Below are 11,916 nucleotides of genomic sequence, written 5' to 3'. Positions count from 1 at the left end.
ACTCACGGTTCGGATCATTTTTCGGATCAGCAAAAAAATAAAAATAAATAAAAAACAAAATTAGTGAAAGCTTTAAGTACTTCTATACCACAGCAAAACTACTAGCTTTAATAAAGTTAGTAATAAAACAAGAACAATTACACAAATTACAAGCATATATGAATACAACAAAACACAGTTACAAATAAAGTCAGTAACAGTAGCATTCAGGTGCAGAAATGTAATAATTAAGTGTAAAATAACACAATAGTACTCACTGCACAAGTTAAATACAGATTAATCTTTGTTAGAGCTGTGGCGTTATTTGATTAGCAGACAGAAACAGGTATTTATTGGCTGCTGTCTCTTTAAGACCAAATGCACGGACCTAATACTGACACACATCCGTTTTATGTTCACTTAAGACATAACCGACTGTGTTTACTAGAATACTTGCCAAAACGGGTATTTTAACATAACTTTGTGTGTATGTGAAAGAGGAATCAATTCACTGTTCGCGCGGTGTCTCTGCGTGTTAAGCGCACAGAAAACAGCGTCCAAATTAAAATTGCTTGAATGTGTAAACTGGCAAGACAAAACTTGTGCAAATGATAAACTTTCATTCTATGATGGTTAAACTTAACAGTTAATCCGCAAATCACATGCGTGCCGAACCGTGGGGCCTGGTCCGTACGGATCACGGATCATCTACGATCCGTTGCACCCCTACTGTGAACGGACATGAAGCACCACCTCACAACCAGGCCCGGATTAAGAACACATAGGGCCCCCATAGTAGCCTATCTTGGTGCCACAACGTTTTTTACCACAGGAATATTTTTTTTTAAATCATATCTCCAACACACAGAGATACAATGAGTATGCACACTAAATATTCCAGGCTACAACACATTAAAATAATAAATACATTAACACCAGATATATGAAGTCAAAGCAAACAGGTTTCCAGAAGCAGCAACAACTGTTAAGCATATACAGCTCCCTTAAGGAGTTTACGTTAAATAGTTTTATTATTAGAAGGTCTTCTTTCTGGCCCTAGAAGAGGAGAATCATCAGGGCTGGGCTGGTGCTTAAATTCAGCCCATCTGGCCCACACAGTCCCCCATAAATGTTTGCTGGGGTTAGGGCAATTGGAATAAATAAATTATTTATTAAAGGGGTCATATGACGTTGCTAAAAAAAAACATTATTTTGTCTATTTGATTTGGTGTAATGCAATGTGTTTATGTGGTTTAAGGTTCAAAAAACATTATTTTCCACATACTGTACATTATGAAATGTTACGCCCCTTACCATACTGTGATGCCGTGTCCCGGAGCGATGAGACAAAAACAATAAAACCCATTATAAACGTGGCATTTGTTGCATCCAGTGGGGACTGGTTATAATGATTATAATGACTTATACTGTCTTTTTACGCGTTGTGTATCACGCTGCGTAAACAAAACCATGTCTGCATTTGTGATCGGAGAAACGACAAACAACAAGCGGTACTCTACACTGCTCAAAACTCACATTTCAATCATCAGTGGCAAATTCTTTAAATATGAAAACGTTCTTACAGGCTGTGAGTCAGAAGCGCCAGACTGTCCTTGCAAAGTTGGAATTGCCCCACTTTATAGAAACAGCCTTTGTGCCACAGAAGCATTGTAGGCTACTGGTTCAGGAAACAGTCCTCGTCCTCCGTAAAATGTGCTGCACACATCTGAATATTTGGGTTGAACTGTTCTGGAACAGTGTTGTAAATACAACTTAACCACTGATTTCTAGTCGTGTCCTCTTTTGGAAGGCCAAACAAAGTAGTTTCACTTTCACACTTTCGACTTGGTGGCGGCAACAACAGTGAGAATAAAAGTTACGCCTTCTTTCTTTGCGTGAACATTTGGGCGGCGTTATGCAAATCTTCCCACATTGTGACGTAGACATGTGGGGGTGTGTTTAAACGAGGCATTTTAGGAGTGCGTGGACGAGTCTTAATTTTATAAAGAATATCTGTTTGGATTCGAGACTTTAGTCTTTGCAACTTTACAGATCTTCTTTATGCACCAAGAGCTTGTAACACTTCAAAGAGAAAGGAAAAATTGAAATCGCATCATATGACCCCTTTAATAAATAACGGATAAAAACAAATGATATTTTGAATACTTAAAATGCATTTAACAATATTAATGTTCCATTATATTGCAGGCTCTTAATTATTGAAATCATATTTTTCTGCAATTAAAGTTTATTAGAACTATTAAATTATCTTTTGTAGTTGCCCTAATGAAAAGCTAATTCATGAATTCAGTTAACTAGTAAACCTTTATAAAAGTGACTTATTGGCTTTATGTGACCCAATATTTAATAGGCTATAAGTAATAATGCCATATTTCTAGTGTCAGTAACTGCATGTTAAATAGCCTAGGTGTGGTGGTGTGGATTAAATTGCTTAATGTAGCTTCACCACAGAGACTTTGCTGTTCACATAAATGTCGTGTGTCGAATTCAAATGGGCAAGCGCTGCTTATTATCACTTCAATAGAGCGGCGAAAGTGTCGAGCTGCAGTCGTTGTCAGCACTGTGCGGGCGCGAGACACCGGTCCGGTGTGGTCCAGCTGTTCTCTTGCGCTGCACTGTTTAATTAGGTAACTTAGTGCCGTTTCATCACTTGGCTTTTAGTGTTTGTTTCCCATGTACATCTACAGTAGAGCCGAGGTGATTAAAAGATACCCGCAACTCTAGTGTAGACAAGTACAAAGACATTTTTATTGCTCATATCTTTTGGACTGAAATAGCGCAGACACGTGGGCGCTCCCCATAATATGTGGGGGCGTGGTGGGATTTCGACAATCGGCACACCGGGAAAAGCTCGGGTGCTCCCACTTTTCCTTTCCTCCACAGCCAATCACGTCAGGCGCCCTCAATCCGTGGGCCTTGGGGCTTCAGCCCCGCCTAGCCCTTATGTTAATCCGGCCCTGCTCACAACAGCTAAATTCAACAAACGTCTTCCAACATGATGTGATCTGTCAGAGAGAAATAAACACTTTGATGTAACAGAATGCACATAAACAGAGGAATAAAAACATTCAGTAGAAAATAAGACTGCAAGTTTATTAATGAGTCTCATGGAGAACATGGTACAAAAGCAGTTACAGGCCTTGAATGCTCACACACGCACATACACACACACACGCACACACACACACACACACACACACACACACACACACAGTGAGTTTTTGGGAATTACTAACACTTCAAACCAACTGACCAATCATCTCAGTGGAAGTGGCCAGGATGATATTCTACACATACAGGATGTGACATCACTACAAAACACTGCAGTCCCTCAATGGCTGATCGCCTCGGAGACCATATCCGTGGTCGATTGGATAGGAATTGCTCTGGTGATGAAGCCCTTCCTGTATGGACCTGGTTCGGTTGATGGAGCGGACCTGAATGAGAGCAGGAGGCGTGATTTACAATAGAACATTCTGACCGTGTCCCAAAGTTCATGAGTTTTGGGAAACAGCCCGACAGTTGTCCTGACCAGCCCAGAGGACAGGGGTTAGCAGGACAGGGTCATAAGGTCACAGGATTGTGAGTTTGAGTCCTCTGCTTCTCTGTAACAGTACTGCCCTAAAGTGCAAAAAAAGGCTCACCGCACACTATTAAGACGCACAAACTTGACACTGGTCCACACCAAACTCTACAACAGTGTGTGAATCCGGTAGGTCTCAGACTGAGATTGTCAGTAGATACATCAGCAACTGGGCCACGGTGCCGAGGTGAGTAGTGAGGGCAGATATGTCACTCTGTACAGAATACTTGGAGCGCATGCACACAAACGGACGAATGGAGGTGTTGTCTAGACATTTGTTCTAAGCATGGTCAAGGCGAATGCTTTCAGACACTTACATTTTGTTCAGTACTGATATTGAAGGCACATTAAGAGTCTGGTGCGGAAATCAAGGGGAGTAAGTATCGGTTTGTGATAAATCGGCGAATAGATGAGTACGCCTTTGAGGGGAGGGGTTAAGACATCATATTGGCTTTAAATAGTAAGGAAAAAGCTCTCACCAAAATGTCAAGAGTTCACCTGAAGGGTACAATCTCTGGTCAAGGTCACGGCTGTGAGTTAAAGGCAACCGAAGAGAGGCGTGCTGAGGGTGTTCGGGTTGAACCCTGGTTGACCTTTGACCTGCAACCAAATAAACATCCACAGCAGAGTCTGACGGTGGTGAAAGGCCTCAGAGCAGCATTTCCATCAGTGAATGTGCTGTCAACGAGCACATGACCTTGTGTAGCTCTGCACGCTGAACGTGACGGATGTGAAAAATGAGTGATAATCACATTCCTCAAGAGCAATGAGCGTCTTCAGGTTTTTATTAGCATCAGATTGTCTGGTTCCAGGTTAAACGTTGTTAAAACACACACACACACACACACTCACTCACGTCTGTATTTTAGGGTGTGATGCTCTTATTCGTTGCTGTCCCTGTTGTCGACTAGCGAGAGAGTGTGTATGGATGGCTGTGAGAGAGTGTGTGTGGATTGAGAGAGTTCTCTCTTGTAAGTCTTGGGGGGCAGTTTTGGCAGCGCGGGGGTGGAGTTGTGCCGAGGCGGTATGGGAGGGGCCGGAGTGGGAGGGGGCAGGTGGACCAGACTGGGTTGACTGACGCAGGGTGTGCAAGGGCGCCGAGGCACGCGTGGAGAAGGCGTGCCGGGGGGCGGAATGCGGGGCGAGGGCGTACCGGGAGGGGTGTTGGGAGCGCTGGGCGAGCTGATGAAGTCCCAGTGGAAACGGCCTCCTGGAGACGGCTGCATGTTCACTGGGTAGTTGATGAAGATCTCCGGCGGTCGCTGTGGAACTGGCGGAGGTGTGTCCGGCAGTGGATCACGGGGCGGAGGGGGCGGGGGGCTCGGCAGCGGCCCGTCTGTCGGCCCGTTGATTACTGGGACACGTGGTTGCAGGCGAGGAGGAGGAGGCTGTCGTGGTGGAATGGCGGGAGGACTTTCAGGCCTAGAACTCAACTTAAGAGAGCACAGAATGCACTCGTGTAAATGTGACGGCACAACGTGATGCAATGATGAAAGCCTGTGAAATTGACTAAATAATATCTTAGTAAAGCAAAAACAGGACAAACCAAACAAAGACATTCTGAAAATCATAATACTGTTTTCAATTCAACTTTTCACTCTAATTATGCTGATAATTTGCAATTCATTTTTTAAATAATGAATTACAGAAAAAATAAAATACAACAAAATAAGTGTCACAAATGCTAAAAGTAATATGTATTATGGGTATGTGCTCTTTTTTTTTGTTTTTTTACCTTGTATGACTACATTTTTTAATAGGGAAATTTGTTTGGTTGTACTAACTCAGTAACTTAAAAAAAATAAGGTCTCAAATCCAACTTGAAAATGAATTGTGATCAGACTAGATCATAATCCCACCTGAAATACATTTTTGCCATATCACCCACCCCTATGTACTACAACATGCTGCAACAAGTTTGATTCAGTCTAGTAAATTAAAGTTTGTTCAGAAAGTTCATGAAACCATAAAGGTAGGGATGCACTGATACCAATACTAGCATTGGTTCCCAAGAAGACCGGCCTTCCCAAGAAGACTATTAGACAGCTGCAGCTCATCCGTTCTATTTAGGATTGATTTTAAAGTACTTTTACTAGTTTATAAATCACTCAATGGCCTAGGACCTAAATACATTGCAGATATGCTCACTGAATATAAACCTAACAGACCACTCCGATCGAGTCAGTTAGAAATACCAAGGGTTCACACAAAACAAGGGAAGTCCGCTTTTAGCTATTATGCCGCCCGCGGCCACATTTAAATCTAGACTCAAAACGTATCTGTTTAGCTGTGCATTTATGGAATGAGCACTGTGCTACATCCAAACTGATTGCACTGTATTTTATATATAAACATTTTCTATTTTTAACTGTTTTAAATTCATTTTAAATCAATTTTTAAATAATTTAAAAAAAGTTTTAAATTCCTTGTTTTATTGTTGTGATTTTTCTTTTATGATTTTACTTCCTTTTATGTAAAGCACTTTGAATTACCATTGTGTATGAAATGTGCTATATAAATAAATTTGCCTTGGTTGTGTTTACTGTACCACTCTAAATGGGCGCTCTATAATTTGCTTAAACAGTTAAAGTAACAGTAGCTTGTATAATACATTTCAACAGGTCTAATTTAAAGGGATAGTTCACCCAAAAATGACAATTCTGTCATTAATTGCTCACCCTCATGTTGTTCCAAACCCGTAAGACCTCCATTCATCTTCGGAACACAAATTAAGATATTTTTGATGTAATCCTAGAGCTCACTGACCCTCCCATAGACAGCAAGGATCCTTTATAGCTCTTTGGCTATAAATTGAATTTACAGAAAAGTGAAATGTTTCCTATCCATAATGCTGCCCGGGAGCTCTCTACCTCTTCTTTCCCTTTTAAAGTTTACCACTCATTTACATACCTTGGTATACGTGTGCCTAATACTTTTTCTAAACTTTTTACTGAGAACTTCCCCCATTTATTGGAACAGGAGTTGAACAGGATTTAAAGTGTTGGGCCTCGCTCCCATTATTAAAATGAATGTGCTGCCTAAGTTCACCTATCTTGTTTCAGTGCATCCTAGTGTTTATTACCAACTCATTTTTTCGTAGGCTGGATAGCGCTCTCACCTCATTTATATGGAATGGAAAACCTGCTAGAATGAGTAAAAGTCTTCTGCAGCATCCTAAGTCACTGGGCGGAACGTCTTTGCCTAATTTTCAATGTTATTATTGGGCCGCAAATATTCGCCCTATACTCCACTGGCTATATGAAGATCCGGGGGCTGATGCCCTATCATGGATAGCCATTGAATCTGCCTCATGCTTGCCTTCTTCCCTAGCAGCTTTAGTTTACGCTCCTCTTTCCTTTCCCTGCGACAAATGTACTAAAAACCTACTTGTAAGATCTACACTTGAAATCTGGAAACAGATGAGACGTCATTTCGGATGGCAAACTATGTCCCCTAAATCTCCCATTCACTCTAATCATGTCTTCAACCCTTCAATAATTGATAAGTCTTTTACATCTTGGCATGCTAAAGGCATTAGGGAAATTAATGACTTGTACCATGAGGGGGCTTTCATTTCAGCAGATGTGCGAGCAGTTTCATATTCCTAAGAATAATTTTTTCCTCTACCTCCAAATTCGTGACTTTGTGCGCAAAATGTGTGCTCCGCCTCCATGTTCCCCATTTGATCATTTATTGGAGGACCCTCCAAGATGGAAAGCCATCATATCGACACTTTACTGTAAAATTTTGGCCCCACTCTATACATCCCTCTCCCAAATAAAAGCTTTGTGGGAAGATGACTTAGAAATGGTTATTTCTGATGAGGACTGGGAATCAGTCTTATATAGAATACACAAGTCTTCAGTCTGTGCAAGACATGGACTTCTGCAGTGCAAAGTTGTACATCGTGCACACTGGACAAAGTTGAAACTAAGCACTTTCAGCATATAGATCCTTCCTGTGATCGCTGTAGGTTTATCCCAGCCTCTCATGCACATATGCTTTGGTCCTGTATAAAGCTTAGGGGTTTCTGGTACACTGTTTTTGAAATTGTCTCTGGTTTTTTAGGTAAATCGATCTCCCCTTGTCCATTGATAGCCATTTTTGGAATTACTCCCGTATCATATAATCTTACAAAGATACAGTCTGATTGTATAGCTTTTGTCATGCTGTTAGCCAAACGACTAATATTGCTGAAGTGGAAGGATCAGAGGCCTCCAACTCCAACACAATGAATTCGTGATGTCCTTTTTTTTTTCTTAAGTTGGAGAAAATCAAACATTCTATAAGAGGCTCATCTAACCAGTTTAATAAAGCTTGGGGCCCTTTCAAGCAATATGTCAGGGAACACGTTTCATTGTCGTACATAGACTGAATCTTAGTTCTAGCATTTTTTTTGTTTTTCTTCAACTATTGTATCATACTGATTGTTTTCCTAAGCCACACTTTTATTTACCCCCATTTAATTATAATTTATCTATTGTATTATTAAGCTGATCTTGTCTTTTGTTCTGCTTTGTTTTCTTTTTCTTTGTAATACTGTCCTAAAACTCACAAATAAAGTAAAAAAAAAAAAAAAGGAATAATTAAAATGTTTCCATTTTTTTGTAAAATATTTTGTTAAAAGCTGTTTGTAGCCATGTTCTCAACTCTTTAAATCATGAGCAGCATGTATAGTTTCAAAGAAATGCAAAAAGGTGTGCATATCCAAAAAGACCCAAAAAATGTAGTTCAAGTGCAGGACAAAAAAAGAAAATTAAATAAACAAAAACAATGTCTGCACACTGAAAATTAAAGCTCCAAAAACTTTTTTTTTGGAAAAACATGTTTTTGGATCTTTATATTCAGTGTGTGGACATTATAGCATGTATAGTTTCAAAGTAACTTCCTCAACACTATGCAAGTCACCTTGGTCTCTGAAGCGGTATCTTTCCTGCGGGGAGGTAATGGAGGGGGTTTAAGTAGCTCATCGCCCATCAAATGGTGTAAACTGCCACACGACACAGACTGAAACTCTGACAAAGAGATAAATCACATAGTCTTACAGTCTGTCACAAAGAGAGAGATCTGCTTGAGGAAAATTAGGACTTCACACTTACTGGACTGAGGCAGCAAAACTGGGGCAAATATGGTGTTGTTACCTGCAGAAAAACAAACAAAAAGCCATTTAAGCATGTATAGGGAAAAAACTATGCACTATTTTACTAGCTGATCCTTAACCATTGAGTTACAGCCACTCCCCTCTCTCACCATAGGAGCTGCTCAGGTCAGGCTCAATGAACACAGAGTTGAGGTCAGAGCTGGCAGACTGTGGAGGTGTGGGTGTGTTTGGAGAGGTGGGGAGTGAAGGGGGAGTCTCAGGTTCTGTTTCTGCGATGCTCCTGAAGGTGATTTTGTGAGGTGGTTCTCGTTCTAATGGCACTGGGTGACCTTTCAGCGTCCCTCCTCCTCCTGATGCCTGCCGCACCGGCCGAACGCCAGGAGACTTCAGAGAATACGTAGTTTTTCTGGGCTATAGGACACAACACACTCAGTTGTAAAACCAGCATACTGTTATAAACTTAAACCACCTCACATAACTCATGAACACAGTGAAAACACAACATTATCGCTCTATTATATTCATGTCAAGAGATCAATCTCTTAAAGAATTATTTCTCGTACCATCAATGTTCAGAAAGAAGCCATGGATCCGTAATAAGGATGGGCTAAACTACATATTTTCAAAATTGATTAGTCAGAAGTTGTCTATATGACAAGCAGCAACATGAAATGTATACATAGAAAAACGGTTTAGAAAACATTTCACACAAAAATAATTTCCAATATAATGTCCAGTCGATTAGTGAGATTTTTTTGTTTATATTATTACTACTATTCTTACTTATATTTTTAGCTTTAATTGTATAATTCCAAGCTAAAATGTATAAATTTAAGCCAAAAAATCAAAAATAAATAAATTGATAAATAAACAACCTCACCAAATAAACTAAAGTTTAAACAAAACAAAAAAAACATTGCTGGCCAAATAAATAAATTGACGCCGTCAATAAATGTGAATGTAATCATTTTTGTGTTTGTTTTAATTATTTAATAATTAAAAATGATAGGTTTAGACATTTTATATTATAAACAGTGTTTTTAACAACAACAACAAAACTCACAAATCTGGGTGGCTGTTTGCAGTTCCGTGGTTCAATCTCTAGAGACTTGTTGAACAGGTAGTCAGAAAAGTCCTTCTCGCTCATGTTTCCCATTGGATTCAGATTCTCAAAAAACCTCTACAAGACAAACAAACTCTTCTTAACATCATAAGAACTAGATGGAGGTAGAGGAAAAAAGTGAGAGTGAGTAATGAACATACAGACCTTTATATCGTGTTCTACTTTGAGGCAGTAGGGTTGGTTCTGGTACTGCTGGATTTCTCCAGTGATTTCTGCTACTTTGCGTCTTTTGCTAAAGTTGATCAGTTCTTTTCCATCACGTTTTAGAAAATCTGGATTTCCCTCTTCAGTCTTCAGAATGTTAGTCAGGTAGATGCCTGAATACACAAAGCAGACAGACAGGAAACATCACATACACACAAATACACACACGTGTACAATGCTGCTAAAAAGTTTGGGGTCAGTAAGATTTGAAAGAAAGAAATTAATACTTTTATTCAGCAAGGACAGATTAAACTGATCAACAGCTATGGTAAAGACATTCATAATGTTACAAAAGTGTTCTCTTTGAAATAAAGGCTGTTTTTCAGAACTTTCTATTCATCCAAGAATTGGTTTCCACAAAAATATCAAGCAACACAACATTCATTTCCAAGACTGGAGTAATGACTGCTGAAAATTCAGCTTTGCCATGACAGCAATAAATGAAATTTCAAAATACATAATTGAAACAGTTATTTTGTAATAATTGTAATAATATTTCACAATATTACTGTTTGTTTTTACGGTTTTGACAAAATAAATGCAGCCTTAGTGAGCGCAAAAGACTTCTTCCAAAACATTAAAAAAACCTTACTACCCCAAACTTAGTGCATTTGTAAATACATGCTAGTTTGTTACAAAGCAGCTCTTTCTCTTACCAAAGAAAGGTACGCAAGGTGGGTTGATGGATTTGAGCTTGGCGAGGTATTTCTTAAAATGATCCTGACTGAGTTCAACTGCTTCCTCCAGAATCCTCCTCTTCCTCTCAGGCACGGCCTACATATACACAACATAACACATATTCCATTATTATCTGTAAATTACTATTCTGATTCACACTATGAGTGCATAATGAACGAACAGGTCACCTCAAACGTGTGGTCGAGACGATACACCGGTACGGAGTTGATGGCGCTTACAATCTCCAAAACTCCATTAAAGTTATTGAGCTCTTGAAACACCTGCAGGATCTCAATAATACGAGAGAATACAGCAACCCTCTCGTCCACATTTTCAGCCTCTACTATACACCTGAGTGACAGAGAGAAACAAAGAATTCACTTACAGAATCGATAACATCAAGAATGAAGATGATGCTTTTCTTCAACATAAAATGTGTTGTACTATTTATGGAGATGATGCAGTTGGCTATGTGCTAGTTACTCACTTTTCAAACCACAGTGTGAGGTTGGTTGTGTGTCTAATCATCCTCAGCAGATTTGGAGAATTCTTCTCTTTATCTTCTTTTGTCCAAACGCTTCCTACCAGCTCAGATGGACGAACGGCTCTGAGCACACAAATGTACAATAATTAGTCAATGCACTGTCTTTCTTATACATTCTTATAGTTCTGATTTGCTCACCTGTACAGATCAGACTCTAGAAGTGTTAACTGACGAGCAATTTCTATTGGATGAAGGGTCATGAGGTCAAAGGTGTCAATGCTTCCGGGACGGCTGATGTGCCATTCAATAGGAGGAGGTGGGCTCTCAAAGGTGATGTTGTGACTGATGCCATTAGATTGAGTTTGTTTCTTCCGCCTCATGATCTTGATGATAGACTCCACCCACTTGCGCATCGATTTACCTTTAAAACAGAATATCAGTCTCTAAACTTGAGTGTGTCTCATTGAGTATGTGTGTATGTATGAGTATCAGCATTGTTAGAGTGTGTGTACGTACCTCTAAGTTGTGTGGTGCTGGTGAGGTATTCTTCAAGTCCACAGCTGAGTTCAGGATCATTCTCAAAGTCATAAAAGTGATGTTCTACCCACTGACGGAATACATTCAGAACCCTAATGACACACATACAGACATCAGACCGACGAGCTCACAGACACTATTAGTGTTGATGGACAGCAGGACTGTGTGTGGTGACATTGACTGAAACAAGCACAAGATGAAGATGA

General features: G+C 39.8%; 1 protein-coding gene across 2 annotated transcripts in view; it reads right to left on the bottom strand.

Annotated features, from left to right (window-relative positions):
- Positions 1–2,901: 2,901 nt before the first annotated feature.
- Positions 2,902–11,916, bottom strand: part of LOC107654947 (son of sevenless homolog 2-like) — a 20,658-nt gene continuing 11,643 nt past the window's right edge. Inside the window, exons 13-23 of one of the 2 annotated variants that reach the window (XM_016442286.1) lie at positions 11,690–11,802; positions 11,372–11,594; positions 11,177–11,296; positions 10,878–11,040; positions 10,668–10,785; positions 9,952–10,124; positions 9,748–9,864; positions 8,834–9,095; positions 8,683–8,724; positions 8,492–8,598; positions 2,902–3,005 (exon numbers count right to left, since the gene is read on the bottom strand). In XM_016442286.1, coding sequence (XP_016297772.1) covers positions 2,925–3,005; positions 8,492–8,598; positions 8,683–8,724; positions 8,834–9,095; positions 9,748–9,864; positions 9,952–10,124; positions 10,668–10,785; positions 10,878–11,040; positions 11,177–11,296; positions 11,372–11,594; positions 11,690–11,802 — 1,519 coding nt within the window. In that variant the 3' untranslated portion in view covers positions 2,902–2,924. Of the gene's footprint in view, positions 3,006–3,168; positions 5,017–8,491; positions 8,599–8,682; positions 8,725–8,833; positions 9,096–9,747; positions 9,865–9,951; positions 10,125–10,667; positions 10,786–10,877; positions 11,041–11,176; positions 11,297–11,371; positions 11,595–11,689; positions 11,803–11,916 lie in introns of those variants that run through there. The other variant, XM_016442285.1, reaches the window with a different exon arrangement.

Source organism: Sinocyclocheilus anshuiensis, unplaced genomic scaffold (genome assembly GCF_001515605.1).
Source record: "Sinocyclocheilus anshuiensis isolate Anshui unplaced genomic scaffold, SAMN03320099.WGS_v1.1 scaffold487, whole genome shotgun sequence".
NCBI classification, from domain to species: Eukaryota; Metazoa; Chordata; class Actinopteri; order Cypriniformes; family Cyprinidae; genus Sinocyclocheilus; species Sinocyclocheilus anshuiensis.
This window is presented reverse-complemented; position numbering and strand designations above follow the sequence as displayed.